The sequence below is a fragment of the Corvus kubaryi genome, unplaced genomic scaffold, assembly GCF_017639235.1.
Source record: "Corvus kubaryi isolate FWS band 111438036 unplaced genomic scaffold, C.kubaryi_AGA036_p1.0 37397, whole genome shotgun sequence".
NCBI classification, from domain to species: domain Eukaryota; kingdom Metazoa; phylum Chordata; class Aves; order Passeriformes; family Corvidae; genus Corvus; species Corvus kubaryi.
In genome coordinates this window covers 18,090,549-18,116,857 of record NW_024581136.1, presented here as the reverse complement: position 1 = coordinate 18,116,857, position 26,309 = coordinate 18,090,549, and the positions used below count along the sequence as shown (strand labels likewise).

Sequence of the window (26,309 nt, the reverse complement as noted above, 5' to 3'; positions counted from 1 at the left end):
GCACAACTTACAGCAAATACATTTCAGGAGAGCAGCAACGTGCCTGGTTGGTCACAGAAAGGATGTGGAGTATAAAGAAGTAACTAATGCTATTTCCAGTGCCCTTTTTTTCCAGAGCCTAGTGTAAGAACTGCAGTAAATGAGTCAGGTTCTACCTCTGTGTCAGGTCTGAAGGTTTAACTGACTTGAGATCCCAGCAGATCAATTATCTCAGGAGGCTCTGAAACTCCTTCCACCAATGCTGCAACTCTACCCATGGGAATTGTCCCAGTAAAGTCAACAGCTCTGCAGGATATTCTCAATTAAAACACAGCTGAGGAGAAAACATGAGATAATATTTGTAAGAAGGGCACATTGCACGGACTGGGTTGGCTTTGGAGTACAGGACAATGTCAGGGTCTGTAAATCTTCCTACCCAGAAAGCAGGGGATTTTACACAGCTCCAGCTCCAGAATTTGGCTGCAGCTGCATTTTGCTGTGTGGCCCCCAGGCAGTGGTCTCATCTATTAAGTGGCCTTCACTTTGCATTTCAGTACCTCCCAATTTGCATGCTGCTGGTCCATTATTCTTAACAACTGGGTATAATAAATGTTGTGTATAATTTGTAATGATCACATACAGCTTTGAATAACAATGTTGAATAGTTTATTTTTAAGCTCCTTAAGATGGAAAAAATTAAAGTATTTTTTTAAGACTAATTTACCTCTCCTGGGAAAAAACCCAACAACCAAGGAATGAGATCCTTTGCTATTTTGCCATGATATGATCCTGAAAATAATCCAGGTTGGGATGACATCACAGGACATAATGAACACTCAGCCTTGACATAATGAATGTCTATTATTTTATGAAGAAAGATTTTCTAGGGTTTAAGAAATAAAATGATTAGAAAACTATGTGCTCTGCGGGAGGTAATGAGATTAGCTCAACACAAGGCCCTGTGGAGTTAAAACTACTCCAGACCCAAGAAAGACTCAGCCATTCAGTGGAAATTTCAGGGTACAATTATTCTGCTCTAAGGCCAGATAAGGGCTGTGTGTTTTCTTCCCCAATGAAAAAGAAATCAGTTGATAAAATCTCAAAGGGATCATGTCCACGCAAGCTTCAAAGCAACGAACAATATAAAACCAGTTTTCTTATTATGAATGCTAAATGTTTACCTACTTTAGCAAAGGCCTTGGAAAATAAAAACCATACAGGAAACCACTTGTAAAGTGTGTGTAAAATGAGAAGTGGGTGTATCGTGTTACAGGGCTGGAAGGGAGATAAATTAATGCTCTGTGAAGCAGAGGCTGACTCCTGACTGGTGAGGATGCTGCTGTACCCATCCAGTTGTGTCTGTCACAAATCTGTGCAGGAGCTTCTGTAGAGCAAGGGAGACCAAGCCCATGCCATTGGAGTGGAAAGAAATCGCACTTTTTAGCACTGGTTGGCTCAGGGCCCATCTGCTCGTTCACAGCCCAGTGCCTGGTTAGTCACAGCTCTCTGGAGAGAGGGAAACCGTGGTGTACTACACCGGGAGACCTACATTAGATCATCGAACGCTCAAGGTGTGTTTTTCTCATTTTTTACTTGCTGCTATGCACAGTTCCCTTTCCAGGCTAGTTGATCTCCCTTCTCTCACCAGAAAAGGGGAAGGAGCTGTGTTTTGACAGCAGTAAAGGTCTGGAGAGATCATAAAGATGAGAGGATGGATGGTCTAGAGGACGGCAGGCAGCTCTGGGATTTAAAAACCACTCCTCAGTTCCCCGTTTTATGTTCTTGCTGTCACTAACTCTGACCAGTAGCGGTGTTATCCCTCCCTCAAGATGTTAAATGTGTTTATTTTCACGGTTGCCTCTTGGAAGTGCTCAGATATGATTGCAGCGGGCATGCCGTACAGAACAAAGAAGGACCAGAGGAAATAAAGAGAAGCCAAGATACGTCTCTGTCAGCGCAGCAGAACGCGCTTAGCATCCCAGCGCCGAACGGAGGGCAGAGGCTGGCGGCTGGGGCCGGAGATTGCACATCCCTGCGTACGTGCATCGAAATCGACCCCCTGCTCATCTCCGCCTGCGTGCCGCACCCAGCGGGGACGCGGAGCAGGGCAGGCTGCCCTTGCAGGCGGGAGTGCGGCGGCACGGCCCCGGGAAGCTCCCGGGACACGGGCACAGCCGGGCGCACACGGCTCCCCTCACGCCGCGGGCGGGGCGGGCCCGGCACTGCCCGGCGGGGCGGGGATGGGGGCGGGCCGGGGCCGCCCCGCCCGCGGCGCGGCTGTGCCGCCGCTTTAAATGATTTGGGGTCCGGGGCTGGGGGTGCTGCTGCTGCTGCGGGTGTTGCTGCTGCTTCAGCCGCCGCTCCCATCCCGGCTGCGCCATGGGAGCCGGGCCGGTGCTGCTGTCCGTGTTGCTGGGCTGCGCTCTGGCCGCCCGCAGCGCGGTGGCGGAGCCGCGGCTGCAGCGGGGCATGTGAGTGTGCGGGGCTCGGGGGGACGGCACGGCCGGGACACGCCGCCTTTGGCCCTGCGGGGAGGGCCCTGCGCCCCTCGGGAACCTGGCCCGGCAGGGAAAGTTTGGGTGGGTGCGCTGGAACTCCGGGAGTCCCCCCAGCGCAGGTCCCCGACCCGCGGAGTTGTGTTGGATGGGGCTCGCGAGGCTCCCAGGGAGGAGGGAGGGCTTGGCTTTGCCGCGGGAGATGAAGGCAGCTCCCGGGAGCGCATCGGCAGCGCCGGGGCTGCTCCTACCTTCGCGTTCAGCCAGCGGAGCCTGGGGAACTGAGCCCGACCTGGGGAGAGCAGCAGGACAAAGGTCGGGTTCACAGCGGGAAGGGCAGGGAGAGGTGAGAGCGGGGAGCGTCCGCCCGCGGCCGGGAGCGCGCACAAAGAACTGGCGGCCGCACGTGCTGCGGGTGCCGGGGAAGTTTCTCTGAGGGGCTCTGCACGGCACGAGCAAGGAATGCCTTTGGTTGTAAATGCAGCGGAACGCTTGTGTCCAGAGATAGTTTTCTGCTCAGATGCTAAAGGAGAGTAGCTGGCCGCGCGCACGAAATCTGTGGTTAAAGTTTTTGCGTGTTGAAATTGAATGTTTCTGGAAACGGTTTCCTGCCTCGTGTACCTTTCTCGTCTTGTGTTTTTAAGGAATGTTGTGTCCCCCTGCTCTCCCTTTCAAAACAACCTGACAACAGCCTTTTCAGATGTCTGTGTATGTGTAATTTCTAACCCCTCTTATCTTCCTGGGTTTTATCTTCATCAACCTCAACCCACTCTTTCATAATTAATGTCTGGTATTTGCTTTCAGTTTAGTTATTTATTCTGTCTGAAAATTTAGATTTCCAAGCCTACTGCTCACTGGCTTTCTATGCAATACATATTTACACGGTGTTTACCAGAAGTGCTTTTAAGGTGGTTTCTATTACTCCATTTTGCTGAAGCATGAAGTATCCATCACAGTGCTTAGAGAAGTTAAGCTCATTCTGTGGTAAAACATTTTCCTTTGTTAAAAGTGCTCTGTGTTTCTTTCAGGCATGCTTTGTGCTCTCTTTCTGAGCAATTACTCTATCAGGTGGAGGAATAGCGCTGGCCTACATTAATGTGTTTGCATTTGACATCAGTAATAGCTATGATTCTGCACTTCAGAAGCTGGAGGTGCTGTTAACTGTGAATTGCCTCTGAACAATTTTTGTTTGCTTGTAACCTTTCAAAGATGCGTCACTGAAAGAATAGAGGACACATTCCCTTCTGGAAATGATGCTGTGTGAGGATGTTGCTGCTGGGCTGGAGTCACTGGGAGCAGCAGTGCGCTAGCAGCCAGCAGCAGTCGGGAGCACCCACCCAAACCCCCAGACCTGTGGCAGAGCCTTGAGTGCTTTTCCCAAGAGTCATATTCCTGAAATTACTGCCATTCTTACTGTTTTTCCTGAGCTGGGACGAGTATAAGCATTCCTCCAAACTTTCTTGCTCTTTAGGGACCTTACCTTTGGTGTAAGTAGAAATGCAAGATGTCACTACTCTTTAGGAGTGAGTCTGCTGGCTTTCACCAAGAAACAGTGAAATATCCCGGGCGGTTCTTTTCATGAATCACCTTTTTCTAATAATTCTGGTTTGTTCTTTTGACGTTGGTCATCTGCAGTCAATGAAATCAGAACAGAGAATGTATCCCTTGGAACATACCTTGCTGAGTGTGTTCTTTGCTGTTGTTTTGATTGAGATCTTACGTGGCTGAGGCTATACAGGATATTCTTCATAATTGTTTTCGTTCTGTTGCTAACTTGAGTGTTTGCTCCTAGCTAGAAATGCAAGGGATCTGTGTGGATGTTGGTGTTCTGTTTCCAAGCCCCCTGAGGAGATTTAATGTAGAACAGATTACAGAGTGCTGAGATATTTCTGTGAACTGCTTTTCCATACAATTAGCCCTTGATGATCCTCTAATAGAACTTCAGACAACTCTGGAATGGCCAGAGAACAGACATGCCATTTTCACTGTAGAGCATATTTGGGCCTTTAAATGAAGAATTAACCATCTCTCATGATAAAAAGCACATTTTCAACACTGTAGTGAGCTCTCTAGTCCAGAACAGGGGTGTGTAAGATAATGTAAGTGTGATGTTATCTAACACTGGGTTCACGTTCAGCATTGGCCTTCACAGAAATTGGGGGTAGTTGTGGGATAGGGCAGAAATAGGAACTAAGAGAAGAGAACTTGTGTTGCTGTCAGAAGTGGTAAATCCTCTCCTAGAGAAATATTCCCCTGGGAGTTTGAGCAGTGCAGATGTGTGCTCGTAGTTAGTGATGTAGGACAGAGCAGGAGGCAGGGGTGGTTATGAGGTATGTGCTGGGAACCCCCTTTGTGCAATAAATATCACCTTTCAGAGTTAGGACTGGGACAGGGCTCAAGAAGGGATTCTTCTGTTCCCAGGTGAGGCGAGTGAGGACTTCTCTGAGAAAGTCAGGAGATAAGTTTTGTTCCTGTCATCATTTAGCCCCTTGAGTCACTATGGTTTTGCAGATCTGGGATGACATCTAAAGGGGCTGGTTTGCTTTTAGAGGATCCAGTCTCAATCTTGCAATAAAACTGTTTTGCTTAGGGCTTTTTTTTTTACTGTTCACATGTTGTATCTGCATATTTTCACTTTATCCATGAGCAATCTGGTCACATTCCAAGGAACACCTGGATGTAGAGCTGGATTCCTGGCTGAGTAACTGCTTTCCAGCTTCTTCAATTCTATGGGGCACCATTGGCTTTCCTGTGCTCCTACAGATAAATCATGTTCCCAAAAGCAAAGTCTAGCATCCACATCTGCATTTGCAACCCTCAAGTAAACTTGGCCCTTCAGCTGTACCAGCTGTTGGGTGCAATGACACAGGACTGCTTTTGCACCACTGCAAACAGATGTGGCTGTGGGCACTATTTTCAAGAGACATAAATAACAATTTCTTTTAAGGTATGATTAAAAAAGGTGAAGTCCACTTTTTTTTTTTTTTGGATGGAACACATTTGAAGAACTAACTGCTGTTGTGCAAAGCATTTCCATATGAGGAGATGCCTCTGAGTTGTGATTGTTACAGCGGAACAAATCTCGCGTCAATTTGAATATGTTGGAAGGCAATGCAGAAAACAAAGTAACATGAGAAATGCTTCCATAAAGTATATGGAGATACAGCGTAAACTTGGAGCCTGGGATTTTGTCATAATGCTGTCCAAATGATGTGAAAAGTAGGTTGTGTAATCATTTCTTGGTGCGATATTATCTCAATGTATTGGCTGTTTAGCCCATATACTTTATTTTCACCTCCAGTGATGTCAATTTGCAGGTGTGAGGAAAGCCTGTATTCCTTGCATTAAATAAGGGCTTAAAGTATGTTTACTTTTTTGAGCTGAACTGAGTAATGCAGTGGAATCTCCTTCATTTCTTTGAATTTCTTACACTTGGAGGCTTTGCAATTAAAAAAATTTACAGGTTTTTTGGGTGAAAATAAAGACCGAGTTTGCCACTGGTGTATTTAAATTTGTACCTTAATTTAATACATTTTTGTAGTAAATTTGTACATTGAATGGTATTAAGTCTTTCTCTTTAAACCTTGAAGTGATGCTGGCAATTGAGACTCATTGACAAATTTTGATTTAGGCTACTGAATTTTACCTAACAAGTTGTTTTCAGCTGAAACCTTAAGCCTTTCTTCCCATTCCTGTTCCCTCAGAATCTGTAGGGTTGCAGTAAACCCTCACTGCTCCTGAACAGCAGCTACTCCAGCCTTTGAGGCTTGGATAATGGGATTGTAGTAAGCATGGTTTAAATGCTTTGGCATAAAAGTTTATGGTGGTTTCATCCCCTCATTTCCCCTTCCATGCCCCCCAGTCCTTTAATGTGCAGTTGAAGACTGAGATGTTTCTCATCTTTGTGAATGTGAACATCACACTGAAGAAAAATAGTTTTTTTTAGCCTGTGCACTACAGGATGTTGCCACCAGATAGAGCTCCTGCTGGTCAGCACTACAGCACAGAATCCCATTTCTCAAGACTTTGCACTTAAAGCTTCTGTTTCACAGCTCCTGGAGGAATATTAATTTTGAATTTAGGCTTTTAACAGATGGCAAAGCGCTCTTTTTCTCCCCCAGTGTATTCACTGTCAGGAGACTTAAAGATAACGAATGAGTGTCATGGTGGTACTGTACTTTTCCTGATTTATGATGTTTTCCTGCTCTTCAGGAGAAAAATGAGATCAAGACTTTCTCCTAAACTCTGAAATAGCTGTAAGACAGGATCATAAAGTGTGATAGCCTGAAGTTGTTGTATTTATCAAAGATGAACTTGAACTGTAAATATTTTCCAGTTCTAGAAATTCCTGAACTTGTATCAGAGATGTCATAAAAGTGGTTCTAAATCTCAGAGGAGATTTAGAAATTTGCTGCTCATAGTCACAGTAGCTTGTATGTACTGTATGATCCTTAAATCTGCACCTTTCAGGTAAGAAAGATCCTCCTTCACTTTTAATGGAATTTGACTTCTGTCATTACTCTCCAAAAAAACACTGCAAGAGGGAAAAACTTGTCAGGTTTCTTTAGGTATAATTGTGCTGTTGTGGAATGTTGCTATAGTTTAGTTATTGATGCAATAGTTTAATGTGCTTGAAATGGGTGTTTGCAGTATTTCTTGGGAAAATTGCCTGGGTTTTGCTTCAGCTTGTCTTCTGTGTTGTTTATATCCAGCACTGCCTGTTCTTTCTAGTTCTAGGCATGCCATGATCTAGGTATGACAGACTGTGGAGTATTTTTAATAAATTTGAAGAACTCTTTGTTGAGGAGGGATGAGATTCTGTGGTGGCAGACCTGGTCTCAAGGTGACTTTTTAGCAGAAGTTTGATGGAAGCGATGCTTTGGCTCCCAGAGGGTTAACAGCCCATATTGCAGACTTGTGTTATTCACCAATTAAATACCTTCTCTCTTTGAACACAGTTAATAGATTTCCTTCCTCTGAAATTCAAGCCTGTTATTGCTTACATTCCCTCTCAAATCTATTGCTTTTAATTTATTTCTGGGGAGGAAGAAATTTCCTTTCATTACTGTGAAATCAAAGCATTTTAAAATTATGTTCTGAACATACGTAGTCCTGGTTTGTGCTTTGGATTGCAGGCTAGTCTTGGTTTAAAACTAATCATTAATTGTTCCACAGGGGAACTTGATATTTCTGCCATTGGTGTGAGATGATGCGTGCTTTCATGTGTACACTGAGCTCCATTTCAGTGCCTTTGACCTGTGGATGAATTTTGTGTGTGGAAAGGGGAGTGTTATTTAAGTGAGAGTGCTGACACTTGTTTTTGTGGTTTTTGGTAGAAACTCCTTCCTGTCTTCCCTCTGTAAGTCAGAGCAGAACTTGGCACAAAATCTTGATTAGAGGATAATGCCATGCCCAGACTATGTTACGTATACAGGCTAATTCAATATGGAAAATATATCCTAATATCTCAGGATGTGCCTGAGAAGTGGCTTTATAAGGTACTTTGTACTGTTTTTCAACAAAGAAATCTCCTCAAATTACAAAACACTTGGGTATTTTGGGCCTGGTCTTTTCAGGTTGGAATATCCCTGTATAGGAAATGAGTTTTTAGACACCTTACCCCCAGGAGACTCTTCAGTGGTTGCCCTTCTGTTTGTAATTGCTGGTGTTCTCCCTGCCTGACCAGTGAACCATCAATGATGAAAAATGCAGTTGCATGAACTTCTCTCATCATTATATTGTTTGTATCTTAGAATTGTGAGTCAAGGCCTGTCCATCTCTTTCTGTAGAGTAACACCAGGAACTGTGGATTATTTAGAACCTCAATATAAATTTCTAATCCAAAAGATAATAAATTGAGATTTTTTTCCCCCTTCTAGTTTGTCACTGCTGAACACTAATCCACTAATGCATAAATGTTAGTTTTTCTGTGGCTAAAATTCATAAAATATTTACCTTAACCAAGTTTTCTTAATGTTAAAACAAACAAACAAAAACCCCAAACCAAACAAAACCCCTCCAAAAATGGACATTGGTATCAGTGGTATCAAGCTAATGATTTTTATAGGGGAGTAAAACTCTTGGAATATTTTAAGATGTAAAACATTGTCATGTAGGGATTTTTCTGACACATATTGCATACATTAGATGCAATCATATTTGTTTCAGTTTGACTGGAAGTTACAGATTACATGTTATTTTAAAAGTGAGCTTTCAAAAAAAAGTTTTGCTTTGAAACTGTTCAAATCTGGCAACCACCAAAAAAGCAGTGAGCAATTCCTAGATACTGGTTGCTGAAATAAAACTGAGGATTTCACTACCTTCTAACTCATTTAATTGTCAAACAGTGTGGCACTTGCTGTAAACCAGAGTGAGCTTTCTCTCCTTATGAAATAGTGTGACACTTTGAATGATCTTTATGTTAATATTTTAGCATCAGGTCTCTCTGTGCCTTCCTGCCAGAAGCAGCTCAGGTGTGTGCACCTGGCAGATTTACTGGGGTGACCTGTGTCACACACTCCTCTGCAGGGGAGTGGTAATGGCAATGGGTGTAGTTAATGTGAAATTACACCTAGAGGTGGCTGCTGCTCCTCAGGGCTTTCCTCTCTAATTTCACACTTTTACATCCCCAGTTTAGTCTGGATTTTGGACCCTTACCTGCTTTTTCTTAGCCTGCTTTATGTGATATCCCATATGGTTTTCTAATTATGTTCAGGGAGAGAGTCTTGGGACACGAGTCCTTAAGTTTGTAAAGCTGTTTGTTTGTGCTGCCTGGGGCCTTGCAGGCCAGGTCACTGGCAGTGGTGCTGGTGCTCTCCTGGATGTAGTAGACAAAACTATAAAGCTGGGTGTTTCTGGGGACTGAGGTTACGTGGCTCTAAAAGAAAAAAAAAAATCACTCGCTGGTTTTAAAATGCAAAAAAAGGTGGCTTGGCCAATCATGGTTAAATGATCTGGATGTGCATGTTTCTTCTGCTTTTCTTGCCGACCAAAATAGATTATTCTGTGCTGGGGGGAGGGAGGAGGATGGTTAAGTAGAAGGTAAACGACAGGCGCCGCACTTTGATAGCGACAAGAAGTAAAAATCTTATTGTTGTTATAATAGCTGAGTGTGTAATTAATCATCTCCTATTGATTTGCTCTTCATCTAGATGCAGGGCACAAAGGCTGAAGGAACTCTCATGTTATTTAGCTGCTCCATCTAATCAAAGAGGGGATGTGAGTAAGACACAGCAGTGCATTAGAAACCTGTGGGATGAGGGGAGTCTTGTGTGGTGGACCTTCATCCACAGAGCCAGAGAACAGCAGTGATAATGAGACTTAATCTAAATGAGCTTGGTGCTTACAATCCATGCCCCAGAGGGGCTATAAACATCACAAATATTGATACAGGATCAGGAGAGAGCAGGGATTGATTAGTGGTCAAGGGAGCAGGATGTCCTAATTGTCTCTGGTGGTGCTGATTAATTTTATCAGGGAAATGAGCCTTAAAATAGATTAAGGGTAGAAAGGGGAGCATGGCAGTTTAAAAAATAAAAGCCTTTTCTGTTATTCTAGCCTTTGTGAATTATTAAGCAATATGTATCTAGAGACAAAATTTATGTATATAAGTAAATATGTGTGACTTGTTCTTTGGACCTTTTGTTTCTGTGGCCTGTTTCCTGATTTGACTTTTCTTTTTCTCTGTTCAAATAAAAATTGCTTTTTTCTCCCTTCCAATTGAGATTATATAGAATAAAAGCTTTTAATCAACATCTCCTTTGCGTACAACATCATGCTGCTGGCTGTTTCTCCTCTACAGTGCCACATGTTTCTGCAGGGTGCCACCTTGCCTTTCTAGAGATCTTTTTTTATAAGACAATGGGGATGTTTTGCTGGGATGTTGGAGGTGTGAGGGGGTTGAGACAGTTAACCTGAAAAGTTTCTAACCAAATCCATTGTAGCAGTGTACAGCTATTTTCAGATCAACATCAGTGTATTTCTAGTGCAAAAACATTTATCATCACAGCAGTGGAGAATTCAGCCCTGACTGTAATCTTGGTTGCCTGAAGGAAAATTCTTATTTGATCTTTTCAAACTAAAACTGAATAAGCAGACTCTGGTTTTCTAAACTTTTAATAACAGCATAAGGGGAAGGAGCACCAACCAATTAGTGCTTTGAAAATACAGAATTCTGGCAAGTTGCTTCTTATGACAGGTTTCATCTATTGACTGTTTTATGGGAAGATCAATAGTGTTCAGGCTGCAGATTCATCAGCTGAGGCAATGCAGGCTGCAACATCTCATTTTTAGGGAGATGTTAACAGCTGTCTGACTTAGTGTAGAAGGTGGTGTCATTCACGGAGTCTCTGTGGAAAGACCTAAAATCAGACAGCCAAATTCATATTCCTTAATGTTTTGATTTAAAGTTTGTGCTGGTGAAAGAAATCTTTAGGGATATCTTGATGTGTGTTTGCTCTCTCGCTGCTGTTAAATCTACCTACCTTTAGCTTCTTGTACTGAGCTGGGAGAAGGTCAATGGGTAGAATGAGAGATTTGCTTTGGCATTCCAAAGGCAGAAAAAGAAAATATCCCTGTCAAAGATATGATGGACCTTTACAAATGCAAGTGACCAAGGCCAGGTTGGACGGGGCTCGGAGCAACCTGGGATAGTGGAAGGTGTCCCTGCCCATGGCAGGGGGTTGGAACTAGGTGATATTTAAGGTCCTTTCCAACTCAAACCATTCTGTGATTTTTGTGGTAGATGTATTCCCTTTCTTTTTAAAATTCCAAACACAGGAATGAATTACGTCCCTCCTGGACATGCTTTTAATTTTCTCTGAACTTTTCCCGTTGGGCAGTGGTTCATGGGCACCACAGCCATATGATTAGCCCAGGCTGCTCTTGTTCTGTGTTGGTCTAATTATCTGTTCATTAGAATCTCAAGTCTTGAGCTGGAAGTGTGTAGGGTGTCTTTGTTTAAAGGGCAGTCTCCTAATGCAAATATTAAGAGAGCTTTCTGCCTTGCCTGAGTCAGACTGATGAGCTAATAATAGCCTTGGTGTTAGCCTTGGCTAGCACAGAGCACCAGTGCAAAGAGGTTTTAGGGACCTGTCTGTCAATCAAATCATGGGCCATAATATGCATTTTAGTGTTTTGCTTGTTTTAACACTTAAGTTCTCATTAAGAAATATCTTCTGAATGCAAAGGGCACGGCAGTAGAATAGGAGCTGTTCTATAATACACCATTAAATCCACTTGAGGCTTCAGCTTACTCCTGGATGGCCTCTAATTAACAGAGTCTCACAGTGCTAAACTGTACCTTCAATAGCTGTAGCCTTGTTCCAGAAGTTGTTCTGAAGTTTATAGGTAAGGTATCAAATGAGTTAGATGGCTTAAAAATTGGCTTGTTGACTGTATGTGGGGAGCTGTGAAGATGCTGAATTGTTGGAGAGGGCATGTTTGATTCCCAGCTTTGCCAGCACAGGATTACATGTTATGCAATTGCTGCAATTTAATTACAGTGTTCCAGCAGTTTTGATATCTGCCTTTAAATTATCCCAAGGGCATCAAGGAGGAATGGCTTACTTTGAATAAATCTTCATAAACACATGACTCTGCTGCTGCCTTGTTTTGTTCCGTGAGCGCCATTTGTTCCCATTAACTATATCCTAGAAGTCAATACTGCTATTCCTGGAAACATGGCAGTGTCACATGAGGAGGAACTTGTGGGATGGGCTCAATGTGTCATTACAACAATTGTCAGCTCCTCTCTTTTATTTATGGAAGAGCGATGCATATGAATGTACCTTTATCTGCAAAGTTTTAGGCAATTCTAATAAAAGGAGATACGCATGAATTATCAGAACACGATGTTCTATTCACTGGAGGGAGAGTCATTTTAAAAAGCTTGCTAAGTGAGGCATGGTTGCTAAGTAAGGCAAGGGTTTTATTAGACCAACTGACGTAATGGAAAAAAAGAAACCAGGCAAGATTTTGGGTACACAAAGATCTTCTTTGGATGGGAAACAAATGGCAGACTTTGTGCTAAGAATGGCTTGGGAACAATGGCTCTGAACTCCAGCTAAATGTGTAAAATGGGGAGGTAATTCTGGAGGGACGAGGTAGCTGGGACACATGGGAAGGATTGCTAAGTAATGGAGATGACATGGGAATGTGGAGGAAGGCTGGTTTTTTGAGGAATTGAAGGCAATCTGAAATGGGCTGTGACCATCTCCTGTCCTGCTTCGAGGTGTTGGCATCCAGGGCGGACTCGAGGAATGGGAAATATGGAGCAATATTGAGTATGGACTGCAGTCCATTGAGTATGGACTGCATTGGAGGAGGAAGAACGTGGAGGGGTTGTCCACTGGCAGTGTGCTTTAGGATGGTAGAGATGAGCAGTTACTCTACAGGCTGGGAGAAACAAATATTCTTGTTAAGGGAAGTAACTTCTCTCAAGGTCAGATGTTCCAGTGCAAATGGAATCTATACTTTTTTTTTCCATATGGTGAGATAGGACAATCAGAGCTTACAGTTGTGGGTTTTCTTCTCCGAACTTCCCTTAATGGGCTACATGAATTCCTGAAGGGGTGATTGGTTTGTTTCTAAATCTGTTCTTCTGAAATCTTCTTCTAAATCTTCTTCTACTGAAGTGTCCTTGTTGGGCAAAGGTCCTCTCTACCCTGAGGTAATGTCCCAGGTATTCCCCTGGGAGCTGTGGTACCTTTGGGAGACCTGGCTGCATTTTCTGTTCTCCATGGAGTGATGACAGTGTTCTGCTCAGCACTGGGAGTATTGTGGAGTGGATTTGATCCAGGCAGGGCTTCTTCCAAGTATTCAGCTCAGCAGTAAAACTGATTATGCTTATAGTACTTTCCTGTTCTGCACAGGCTTAATTTAATGGTATTTGTAAACTACTTGGAAGACCTGTGGATGAAAGATGTTCTGTTATTAGCTACCTTGTGTGGTGTTCAGGCATAATAGGGAGCCTCTGAGATAAAAAGCACCATAAATCTTGACTGAGATATTAACAATATTCAGTGTAAGTGATCATGACCAACTGCCAGGCAGCTCTTGGGCTAGAACTGCTCTCTTATTAGTGCTACCCTCAGGTTTTCTAGCACAGGGTCATGTTCTTACCTGTGATGAGTGACAGAGAAAACAAGTGTGACAGTGTGTTACCCTCTAGCTTGGAGAGGGCTCAGGCTTACGCTTGCAGAGCCTCACCAGACTGTCTTGGGGAATTGGCGATTAAATTATTGCACTAATGGTCTATAAACGACTCAAAAAAGAATCAGTAAATTAATTTCATTTTTGTTACAGGAAGTTCTTTCCTTAAAGATGACAAAACCCCTCATGTTCTGTGGTTTTAGTTAGACCCTTCTTGTTTGATGCTGTTCTTTTCTATCATGTAGAATTTCCTAATTTATACCAGGGCAAAGAAATCAGGAAAAGGCAGACAACATCTCTGCAGAACCATCAGCGTGTAACTTTTTTTTGACCCTGCATACCTTCTGCAATCTGGCTATTTTTGTAACTCTGGCTAGGTAGCAGGATGAAGATTACATATCATCCTCCAAAGCAGTGCTTTTATTTTGGCCTTGTTATTTTAGGAATAATCAGCAGAGAACAAGGATACTTCCTCTTACGAATTTCGTGTGTTTCCCTGAGGGGACTGATAGTGATGGTGGCTCTTACAGAATATACAATTCCCCCAGCAATAGCTTAGATAAATCTTATCTTATCTGCCCTTGAATCTGTGATAAATTTTTCACTGACTTGTGTGGAGCCCAAATTTCAGCGCATTGTTTACGTGCTGCCTTCTAAGGCTTGGAGCTGCAGTGTGCTCAAACACCAGTAAAAATTCTGTTCCAAACTGTTGCACACAGCATAGTTTTATGTATATTTCTCTAGATGTCTAAAATTTGTGTTAGAAATAAAAATTATCTTTTTCTTTCCCTCCAGGCCGAATGTGTGCCCGGTGTTTGAGCTGGCACTGGTGGGACGCCAGGAGCCGTGTATTCAGTCCTTCAGTCGGATGGTCAAGATGTGGAAACAAGGCTGCACAAAGAGGAGGTGGTGTGTGAGCTATGAGAGAAGGTAATATATTATCTTTTGTTAGAAATGCCTTTTGTTGCTAATCTTTGTGCAGGTTCTTTAACTTCTTTGTGAGAGAAGTTGTAAACTGTTTCATCTGAAATGTGTGGCTATGGACATAGTGTCCTCCTGGGACTTGACTTGAAATCTGTTATTACTGAGTAGAAAATGTGACTTTTTTGTGTTTTGGGTTGCTCATGAGCTTCGTGGCTGGCTTTAGAGTCAGAATTTTACATTATCAGAAAACGTTCCCGTCTTGTTCTTGTTCAGGTGAAGCCCAGCTGTCAAGTCATTGACTTTGAAAAATTGAACTTCTTCCTATTTCTGTCACATGCTTAGAATTGATGGGAGATCTGACTCCCCCAACAGCTAAACCCAAAATTGATTGCAGAAAAAAGAAAAAAAAAGAAATTACTCACCTTTGACTAGCTTGAATACAAATTCTTCAAAATAATATGTGCACACAGCATATAAGGGCTGTTGGATGTTATCAGGATGCAGTTTGCTGTATTTGCTTTGTTTTTAACGAGAACTTGTGATAGAGGCTGAAGAAATGTCTCATAAAGATGACATATGAGTACAGTGTGCTACTGATGAGATGGGAGTAAGTGGAGTAGGAGTTGTGATTGCTCTCTTAAACTTCCTTTCCCCAAAGGTCTGGGTACTACACGGTTTACAAGCAGGTGTACAGGATGGAGCACCAGACTGTCTATAAGTGCTGCCCTGGCTGGGCCCAGCGTGACAACGAACCCGGCTGTCTGCACTGTGAGTTGGGGGCAAAACTGGCACAAACCAAGAGGTGACATCCTCAGGCCTTGCCTTCCTACTGATGCTTACTTTCAGATATAAGGGTTTTGTTTCTTGTTAGTTATAATTGGGATTTCCACAGTGATGGGGAAAAAAATGTCCTTCAAAAATGTAAAAGTACCAAATAGCTCTAATTTTAAACCCAGCAGTGAAACAGTTTAGATTAACAGTCTAAACTCTAATTGGAATTGTTGCAGCATTTTTGTGCCAGCCTGGCTTTGACAGGCCAACCAAATTTATTGCTGTTACCCAAATTATGCAGAGAAATCTGCTGTGAGGCACTTGCTTCTTGGTGTAGCACTCACTGTGGAGCCTGACTGGTTTTGGTGCTTCTGCTGTTGCCGTTGAAGCAGTTGTGTTTCTACCCCATGGTTCTCCATCTGATGAGAACCCATTTCTGTCACTAATTTCTGATCACAATTGGATGTTTTTCTAAAAGATGGAATTTAATTTAAATGATAAGGCAGCACTTCAGCCACTGTTAAGAAGACATCAGTAGAAGATGGCAACCTACTCAGTTAGTTTTGTTACTGTTTTGTCAGTAATTGTGTTTTCTGTATGAAAGTTAGCATCTGTTCATATTTGTTTTTTAACCTTCATACCAACTTCAGGGCTGCATCCAGAGAGCTTGCTTTTATGATTGTCTCTTTGTAATTAAAAACAGAAACAAGGTATGAGAGGTATTGCTGTTAGTTTCAGCCTGAATCTACATATTTAGTGTGCAGCTGTTTAGTTGTAAGAAGTCAAAAATATGTTTACAATCTGTGTTTTAATCTCCAGTCTAAAGGAGTTTACCATATGTGAGCATCAGTGGCGGTAGGAAATTTTCTTCCTGAAAGAGCAGTGCAGACTTGCTTTGGATTTTTTAAGGCACCAAAGTGGTTGAATTACTCTTTTATATTTGATACTCTTTGCAAGTTTGGCTTGACTATGTGGAATTTAAGTTATTTTAAATAAAACTCTTCTGTGTTAGAGGAAGGGAAGAATTGTAATTCCCCTCCACATGTATAATATCTCCCAGGGCATCAGTGGTTCTTATCCTTTGCTGCATTATTGTCTGGCAGTTTTTCTTGTTTTATTTTGGATTCAGGCAGTGCTTTGAGTCCTGTCTTCTGCCTCTGAAGCACCTTCAAGTTAAACTGCAGTGTCTTAAGTCTTATTTTCATTAAACTTCTTCATATCAAAATGGTAGTTCCACCTATGATACCAAGTCCTACTGCAGTCTAGCCCTTCCACTTAAAAATTTGGGTTTCTTCTTATTTGGAAGGTCGTGTTACAACAGGACTGTAACAGAAAGGTAATTCTGGAGGATCCTTGGCACAAAATCAGCTAAAATAGCCTGTCCCATTCTATTTGTGTGCTCTAGTGCTCTGCACTGCTGGCACTTGCTTCAATGGAGGGAAATGCTCTGAAGAAGGATCCCAGGTGTGCCAGTGTCCTGCAGGATTCCAGGGCCCTCGCTGCCAGTATGGTGAGTCCAGTGGAAATTGTCTCAAGTGCATCTGGTGTCTGGATAAAATGCATGTTCAACAATAATTGTTAAAACAAGAATATTTTATTAATGTTGACTTAAAATTAAAGATGCCTCTGTTGCACTTTTGAGTGTTTATTTGGTTGGTCTCTGATTTTCGAGAATTTTAGCATTCAATTGTAACAAAGCAAGATGAAAATCTACTTTGATTGATATCAGATGAGTAAATACCTGTATTGGATAATACCATTGAATATCAACAGTGGTGTCCTGTGGAGTATCTGTCAACTACTTCTCAATTTGAATGTTCTTGTGGTGCTCTTACCAAATTTCTCAGCATTGCTTTTACCTTTGTGAGAGTAAATTCCAAGTCAAAGCAGGTGGGCAGCAGGTAAACAACGCAGAGAACGAACCACTGCATTTGTTCATGGGATTTTTCTTTTCAAAGTAGGAAGGTTTTATAGCTCACTACCAAATATTTCATAGTATTCTTGGAATAATATATGCACCAATCTTTCATTTCACTGTGTTCTAGTATACCATAGACTGAATTCTGTGTGACTTAGACTATCACCCACTCTCAATGAGAATCCTTTTTGTGTCACACACTGGCTCACAATTTGATAAACCCACAATGGGTTCTCTTGTAATTTAACACACTGTGTAAAGCTCTCCAAAATTACAGAACTGCATCCATTTGGCTTCTTAAGGGAGGGAAGAAAGTAATTCCTTCAGAGTAGGCTGTGATTGGGACAAAGGATTTCTTTTGTATTAGGCAAATGATAATTTCCTTTTCAACTGAAGCATATTGTGTTTTGTTCAAAGGAAGGCAGATTTTGGAGTATTTCGTTTTTCCCCTTTTAAATTCTAATATGTTCGTGTCCTCACCTGGCTTGTCTGTCATGCAGTATGAGTGAGAAGGAACAGAACAATAAATAAAATGCAGAGCTGTTTACAATGGAACTGGTGCTGCCTGCAGACAATATTAGCTCAGTTAAGCTGTGATTGGGTATTTCTTTACTGCTCACAGAAACAAGTTTATGTGGGTGAGTTGAGATGAGCCAGAGTGACACCAAGGCAGGTTGTTTGTTACTGACTTACAGAAGAGCTGCTGGTTCAAGGTAAGCAGGATCAGAATCTGCAAGAAGCCTATGTAATAAGCTTTTACAAAATGGAGTATATCTCAGCAAATTATAAATTGTCCTTGCCATTATAAATTGTCCTTTGAGTCTCCTTTTGCTTGGAAATACCTATGGAACGGAGGCATTCCCAACAGGCAGATTGTGTGGGTGCAGTGTGTGGATAGCACAGGTCAGATTTTTGAGCTGAAATGAGATTGTGCAGTCTCTATTTCACAGGTTGGTGACTGCAGCCACTGTAAAAACAATGAGAGGTATCCTGCAGTCCTTGCTCTTTGCAGTTGGGTGGAACTTTTATCTTTGGTCGTTTGTCTGCTTCCTATTGATTCCTGAGGTTTGAAAAGAATTCCAGTAGTCATCATTTTCAGGTTTATACAGCAGCTGCTATCGCAGCCTGGCAGGAGTAAGTTTATAAATTGAATTCTGAAGGGAAAAACCTTCTTTCAGGAAGAATGTTATGGACCATTCACCTGCCTAACAAAAGCAAGGTAATTTAGAGTGTGAGGCCTCTTAACTGTTGCAGGTGCCTCCAGTCAGATTCTTCTGAGGTTTGTATCATATTTGTGCAAGCAAAAGTAAAAAAGAAATGTACTGTGGGACTAACAGCCATAGCCTCCAGTTTTCCTGGCTGATGTTGGAACATTGCTCTTAAAGTAGCTTGGTTTAATGTGGCTGTGTTAATCAATGGTAATACCTTCTGGGTTTAAATGGTCATTAAGTCTGGTCTGTCCCCTCCTCCCTCCTTGTCTGTGTGACCTTACTGTGAATGTGACTGTTCTCCTTTCCAACACTTAACCCAAAAGAAAAAGGGGTCTCTTCTCCCCGCATCTTTTTGTTCGAGGATCCAGTGGAATGGATGGATGCCAGGAAAACCAGTTTGGTTTTGGAGCAGGTGCTGTCAAATGTCAGTGCAAAAGCTGGTGCTGAGAGGTGAGGCTGTCTAAGGGGACTGTTGGTGCAATGGCCCCTGTCCTTGTGCCTTGAGACTCTCCCTCAGCTGGCAGCAGTGTCCAGGGCATCCCTCTCGGGGGCTCTTAGGGGAAGGGGGGCTCTAACTGGGTGTGAGACCAGGAGCTGCTGGCAGAAAGCTGCCCCTTGGATGTTCTTGGTTGTAATCTTGGCTTCTGTCACTTCTGGTATTGTGGTCTCCTGACAATCTCCTGACAGAGGAAGAACCACAGGCATTTCATAGCTGCACCTGAACTCATTTGAGCAAAATTGCTTCATGTATCCCATTTTATATCTCCCCCTCTCCAACCTTTTTGCTTGTCTCTCTATTTCTGTCATCAGTGTTGGCAGCTAATTCTAAAGTTTCACTTGTGCAGCAGCTCTCATGATGTCCTTGCTGGGTACTGTGAACTACAGACAATAGACAAGGCATTAGTATAAAAATACTACTAAATTCCATTACTCTAAGAAGTAAATGGGAATGTACATCTCAAGAATCTTCTGATTATTTCTTCTTTTTGTGGAATTTATATTTGCCATTGAGTTAGGAAGTAGATCAGTGTCCTGGAAATGAAGTTTTGTCCTGGTCTGTCTTGCAGAAAGTTTATGATGGATCCTCCAGAATGACTGATGACAGCCCAGTGCCTCACAGTGATCTCAGCAGAGATGATTATTCACAATTGGCATGATAGCAGCTAATGACTTTTTAAAGGAACTGTGGGGTGCTTTTGCAGCCTGGGACACGACATATTCCTGATTAGATGCCGAAAGGGTCAGGGCTCCTGTAAGAAACTTAATGTAATCGTGTTTAGAAATGTGTTACTGCATCCCTTGTTCACGTCACTCCATAGTTTTATTATTTTACCCACACAAGCAGCAATGAAAACTTAGAGAAAGATTTATGAGTGAAATGGTCGAGTTCTTCATCCAGCCATTGCAGGGACTCAGTAACAGATTGAGCTGTCTCCTGCATTGTCTGCTGCAATTTGTCTTGTAATAATAGACTTATATCAATTACAATGTAAACTTGCAAGCTGGATTTCTTTCCATTTTTTTAACTTGTTTGGAAGTTGTGATCCCCATTTTTCCCAGTGAAAGGGAGGGGAAACCTTTAACAAAAGAGAGAAGGTAAAACCCACCGCCAAGAATAAATTCTGCTGCAGTGCTGGTGTCATTGATATTCACTAGTTGTCCTGGTAATCTTGTTCAAGGCCTGGTAGCCACCTGAGCTGGACATGGAAGCAAATTAATTTCATTTAGGTCATTTAATTCAGCCCTGGGACTTTTACCTGGACATGCAGCCAGTGAAAACATTCCAATTTCTACAAACAAGGGTGTATTTATTTATTCCTCGTGTACATAGAATTGCTCAATGGAAAATGAGGGGTTAGTTTTGACTCTTAAATGTTCTGCCATCGAATCTCAAGTTGTTAGGTTTTGCTGAGTGCCTCCTGATGGATTTTAAGACATAAAGTAAAAAACAGTGAGAACTGAATAGGCTTTATAATTTCTGGAGTGATACAAAATCCCAGCATGATTAATGTTTGCAAGAGGCTGCCATAATTAAGAAGGAATAAGTACAGTTGAGTCTATCTGAGACAATGGGTGTTATTAGAAGATGTTTAAAAATATGTGAGGAATGACCAGGGCAGACTTGTCAGGAAAGTCTTCTCATGGTGACATGATGTATGTCCTCTTAGAAGATGTTTGTCCTCTTTGAAGAAAGCTGAATACCATATTCCAGTGTTTAACAGCTAAAGTGTCAATAGAGTTAAATTTTACACTAATGTTTGCTGTCACACAAGTGGGATTTTAAATTCTTTTGCAGTGCCTGATGCAGATTATTAAAGATTGCAGTAAGTGCTTCCCAGGCACTCATCTTGAGAGGCAGTGTGGTCTGCTGAGTGCAGTGCTCACCTGATAAGAGCTTTCCTTCCCACCTGCCACTGACCTTGGATATTAGTGCAGTAACTTTTAGCAAATTACCCCACTCTGCCTGGGCTTCTTTGTACATGAAATGTTGATAATGGTGGCTCATTCCTCTGCCAGGTGCTTTGAGACCCAAGTAATTAAGTGTAAGATAATGGCGTTGGACTGTGTATATAAAGGCAAAATGCACACTGCATGGGTAGCTAAATGAAATGCTTATGAGGGAGATATTCATCAGTTCATTGACTAGCTGTCAATCTCTGCCGTGACTCTGGTCACACACTATTGAGATATTGAACTATATAGAGATTCTGGTAAACAAAAATGCCAGCACCTCCTAGACCAGGCAGATCAGAATTTACACTATAGAGCCACTTAAAACAAAGGTGGGTTTTTATGAAACCATTGATTAAAATGGCAGGAATTCTGATGTATCTTCTTGCAAATAAAAATACTCTTTTCATTCACTGTGAAAAAGAATTCTCTTCTATCTTCCTCTAGGAAATGTTTCTTCCTGCAAAGAGTTGCTTGATAAAACTTCTGATTAATGTCTTGTCTGCCACCGTGGTCTCTTGCAGACATGCAGATTTTCTTCTTTGAGGCTGAAGACCTACACAAGCCATACAGGGCAGTGTAAATCCATGAACCCAGTGCTATAAGTGTTCCTTTTTTAAAATAGCAAATGGCAAGCTGAAAGCTCACATGGATCTGTTGCCCATAGGGATGTCTTCAGTTTTCATGGATCTTTGCCACTGAAACTAGATGTTGGAGTATTTGTGAGGATGATTAGTTCTGATAGCTGGGCCCTCATTGTGCCAGGGGTTCTGGCATTTTGTTTTCATATTTTGGCGATGAGTCCCCTGCAGTTTGACCCAAGACAACCTTTTTAATGTGAAAATTCTCCATTAGCCTGTAGGAAGAGTGGAAGAGGCTGGCAGAAGGATAATTTATGCTTAGATTGTTCTAGTTTAGTGCATGTAATACCTTAAAGATACCAGGTTTGGTTTTTTTCTGTTCTAGCACAGTCATTCTCCTGCACCAAATGACTCAGTCTCATTAGTAAAATGCCAGCCTGTCATGGCAAGGGTAACAGAGATGACTGATTAGGCTGCTCAGGGTAGGAAAGCACCTGTCCTCTGACAGAAAGAAAACCTTGTGATCACCCTCTCTCCTAGTGGGACCCACTGTTACTCCTCTGCTCCTTTTTTTGCCTCCCAGGAGCAGTGATCCATCAATCCTGTGCCTATTTTTTTTTTTTTGCTACCATGCTCTTCCTGTGATGGAGAAGCGCTGGCAGAGAGGAAGGTGGAGATGCTTTTGGGCCTTCCTGCAGCATTGAAGGAACCCCAGTGAGCTCCTGAAAGCACCTGTAGGCTGGGAATGTGCTGCAATCCCTTGTTCCTGCATTAGGGACTGTTGGTAATGAGCCCTTTCTTAGCACTTGTCAAGGTAATAACAGTGCTGTGTACTTAGAGTGTCCAAAACCCTTCCAAGGAGTAAGATCTGAAAACATAGGAGTGTGTTTTGAACAGCAAGCAGAGCTAACAAGGTGTGTTGATGTGTTTCATCTCATCAGAAGTTAAGAGCAGACTGTGGCACTTCTTTCTCTCTGCCATGTGTGAAGCACATGGGGAACACGAGCAGTGCGAGGCAGTTTCAGATGATGGTGCTTAAATGTCTTCACTTCGTACGTGGCAGGTTGGTTGTGGCCAGCAAGTCATGCTTGATCTTGTGTTAAAGAAGTAGTCACTGCTCTAAACTCAGCCAGTTTGAAAACAAATTGGTTTAATTCAATGAAAGAATAGGCAGTGTAGGTTTTAAACCTTGATATAAATTGGTCATATTGCCAATGCAGAAGCCCTTGATTTCAATGAAGTGATCTGAGAACCCAGTAAATATTTCTCTTTGCTGTAATTCTTTCCTGCACTGAAGATTTCAGACATTTAAAACTGCTTCAAAGGCTGTTTCAGGTGATTTTTATTCAGTGTTGAGTGTTCAGTAGAACACTGCTCAGCATGCATTTGAAAAATAACCCTTATATAACTTCAGGTGGTTTTGGATATAAAGTCCTGCTTCAATTTTCTGGACATCTCTGCCCTTGCTAAAACCAGTCTAAAATAAGGATGACCTTTTCAAATTCCCCCTCTCAGTATCTCATTTCACATGAAGATATTGTTGTTTTTACTGTATGAGTCCCCTTAGTCTGCATCTCTTCACCTTCCCCGGTGTTGTCTGGAGCACGCTGACATCAGGTGAGTTCATAGCAAATGCAGCTTTGTGTCTCAGTGTAATCCTCAGGGTCTCATCAGCCTCTGTCAGCTCGGGGTTGCCAGGGCTGGATTGGTGTCCTGCTGTCACTGCTGCCTTCACTTGGATGCTTCTCCTGCAGTTCTCCTCTTGGTTGACCTTAGGAGCTGCTGCCACAGCCTCTTTTTGCCTCGGGTGGGGCAGTGAAGCCTCACAGCATCTACAAATCCAGTTTGGGCCCTTCCACAAGGACAGGGAGAAGTGGAAAAACCTTTGTTTACAAGTGGTTTATCAAATTTAATGAAAATTTAGATGCAGTAAAGTCTTCAGTTGTAGCCTTTTAGCTGATTCTGATCTCGCTGGAGAGTTAGAGACCTTCAGCACTCCAGTGACCTAATTACCTTGAAAATCTGTGAAACAAAAAGCTACTGCTTGATTTTTTTTTTTAACCCCTAAACCTTATTGAAACCTACAAATTTCACATTAGATTTTTAAATGATTTAAAGAGAAAAAAATTACTATTGTAAGTATTAAAAAAACCCAACCTGTTTCTAATCTACAGTGTCATCCCCATCAGGTAGATCTATCAAAACAGTCATCTCCTGACAGGGTTTGGTCTTGTGGTGACACACCTTTCTCTAATCTGTCTCCTGTACTCTACACTTTGGTGACAACTGACAGGTATCCTGACACTTAAAACATAATGGGTTTTGTACATTAAATTATAGACATATATAGCTACAAATTAACAGGAAGGTAACACTGGTCCTAAATATCAAGTGTCACGGGGCTGGAGCTGATTAGAAACCCATGAGAAAGATGAGTCTGATGTTCTTTTGGGCAGAGATTTGCAGAAGACTAATGTAGTGCACAGATCACTGCAGGAGGTCCAAGCTATCTGTAATCTCTCAAGGAAAAAAGTTCTGGTTGAGATAAAATGACGTTATCTGTTTCAGTGATAGATAAGAGTTGATTCAGAGATTAATTCCAGTTGCGAGCAAGACCCTAGGCAGGATTCAAAAAACCTGAAAGCATGGCTTCCTCCAAACTTTCCATTCTTTCTTCTTTGCTTCCCTTTTCACACCCACCTGCTCTTTGCCAATATTGTCCATAGAAACACCTTTCATCACCAGCAAGACACGAACCTCTCCAGATAAAAAGCCCTTTAAAGCAGCCACTAAAAAGCCGTGAGGAATAAAAGCTTTGCCATTCTAAAACAGGAATGGTAAAACGCTGATTGAAAAATCATGACTGGCTCTCTCCTAGATTTGACAGGATATAATCATCAGCCCATCTTGCTGAAATGCTCCGGTGTGCCTGGGCTCTGCAGCCATTAGGAGGAAGCGACAGGTAGACAGACAGCAGAGCTGGAACTGCAAACAAATACGTCAAAAGTAAATGAACCTCAGAATAACCACTCGAGAGACAACCCCTGTTGTCTTTGCCACAAAAGGCTATTTACTCTGTGCTTGCTGCAAAAGGTAAAAGTAAAAAATAACAAGGGAAGAGCTGCTTTCTGGCTGCTGGCATTTATTTGCTGCTGTGCCAGAAAATGTGGTAGGAAGTCACAACAAAGCTGAGTGTTGTGCAGGGGTGCTGTGCAGGTACATTTTTTCCCCCCCCCACACTACCAAAAGGTGAATGAGCAGACTGTGAGTCTCTGGAAACATCTGGATTCTGTTTCATGACACCTGCTGGCCTCTGTGTGACTGTGGGCAGATTTATTTGGGTTTCCAGCTTGCTTCAGGGATTCAAGCTGGATCACAATGAATTTGATCAGGTAATGCAGAAGAATTTAATGAGCCCAAGGTACCATGGCTAAGGTCTGCCAACACCCAGTTCATGCAGTACTTATGTAGCTCTGGATGCAACCCCTATGTTAATAAAGCATCTAGACAACATGGAATTTTAACTGATTTGGCAGAATATCCAGAAGATTATTATGTCTCTAAGAATATTTTTGTTGTATTTTGGTAGCTTTTCAGAGCAAAGTTGGAGATGGTTGCTGTGCATCTCATTGTCCTGTCTGCAGAGAGCTCTCCCCTTTTCAGCCTTCTGTGCTCAGAGTGAGAGGTCAGACACTTCTGCTGTACTTTCCCTCCCATCCTCAAAAATCTTTGGACTGATGTGTGTTTCCAAAGAGGTACAAATAACAGGAGAACTCTTCAGAAAGCTTGGCTGACTGTTGTTTTCTACTTCAGTGGCATTAGTGCAGTGTGTCACTGCTGATTGCTGCTCCTGCCATGAGATGTTCTTGAGGCATTGTCATTGCAGTGTTTCTTGTGAAAGGGTGGGAGTGGAGCTGCCTTGAGCAGCACTGCGAGGATTATGACTGACAAAGTCAAATTTGGGTAGCTAATTATTTTTGCTGACCTAAACGCTTTGACACACAGATATGAACAGATTTTGGCTGTGAAAGGAAAAAAGGGAGATCTCTAGAGATGTGTGGGTTTAGAAATGTATCCTAGGTTTGGAAGGGACCTTAGAGAACATCTTTTTTTCAACCCCCTGCCATGGGCAGGGACACTTTCCACTGGAAAGGTTGCTTCCACCAGGTTGCTTCTAAGCCCCATCTTTGAATACTCTCAGGAAGGGGGATCTACAACTTCTCTGGTCTGGTACCTCTAAATCTATTTTAAGACAGGAACAGTGGCCTTTAAGAATTATTTTAGCATCAAAGGAAAGCCTGTGGTGCCTGTCCTGGTTCCTTTCCAGCACTTGTCTGCAATTCTCTCAAGCTGGGTCTTGGTTTGTGCTTTATGCCAGAGGCTGCCTTTTAAGACTTAAGAGTAGATGTGTTAATGTGAATCCTGTCACTTCTTCTGCAGCAAACTCCTTCCATCCTGTGCCCTGTGTCTCCTTGGGTGTCCTCTTAGTGCTTTTAAGGAGACAGCTATTTGTTGTCAGCCATCGTCCACCTAGAAATTTGTGTTCTCAGGTGTAATGACTGCAGCAGAATTCTTCAGCATAAATACTATTTTACAGTCATTTAACAGCATTTTCAATGCTGATGTTTATTTCATCTAAAAGGGGCAGAAGAGTTAATTACATTGTCTAGAAAGGGAGGCAGAATCTTGCCAGCAACCACGAGGCATTGCTGCTCACTTCGATAGGACTGCACTCACAGTAGTGGCAGCTGGATTTAATTATAAGTTTGCTGTGGTTTCAGCAGCAGCTGCTGAAGAATGGATAATGCAAGTAGCCTTCGAAGCCATT

At 42.3% G+C, this 26,309-nt stretch overlaps 1 protein-coding gene across 10 annotated transcripts in view; it reads left to right on the top strand.

Annotated features, from left to right (window-relative positions):
* Window positions 1-2,260: 2,260 nt before the first annotated feature.
* Window positions 2,261-26,309, top strand: part of LOC121670956 (multiple epidermal growth factor-like domains protein 6) — a 192,580-nt gene continuing 168,531 nt past the window's right edge. For 6 of the 10 annotated variants that reach the window (XR_006018348.1, XR_006018347.1, XM_042041961.1 and 3 more), the window contains exons 1-4: window positions 2,261-2,450; window positions 14,421-14,555; window positions 15,208-15,317; window positions 16,726-16,830. Coding sequence is in view for 8 of the 10 variants with exons in the window: in XM_042041961.1 (XP_041897895.1) it covers window positions 2,359-2,450; window positions 14,421-14,555; window positions 15,208-15,317; window positions 16,726-16,830 (442 nt within the window). In the remaining 2 variants the exon portion in view is untranslated. The remainder of the gene's footprint in view (window positions 2,451-14,420; window positions 14,556-15,207; window positions 15,318-16,725; window positions 16,831-26,309) is intronic. The other 4 variants (XM_042041965.1, XM_042041963.1, XM_042041964.1 and 1 more) reach the window with 1 other exon arrangement.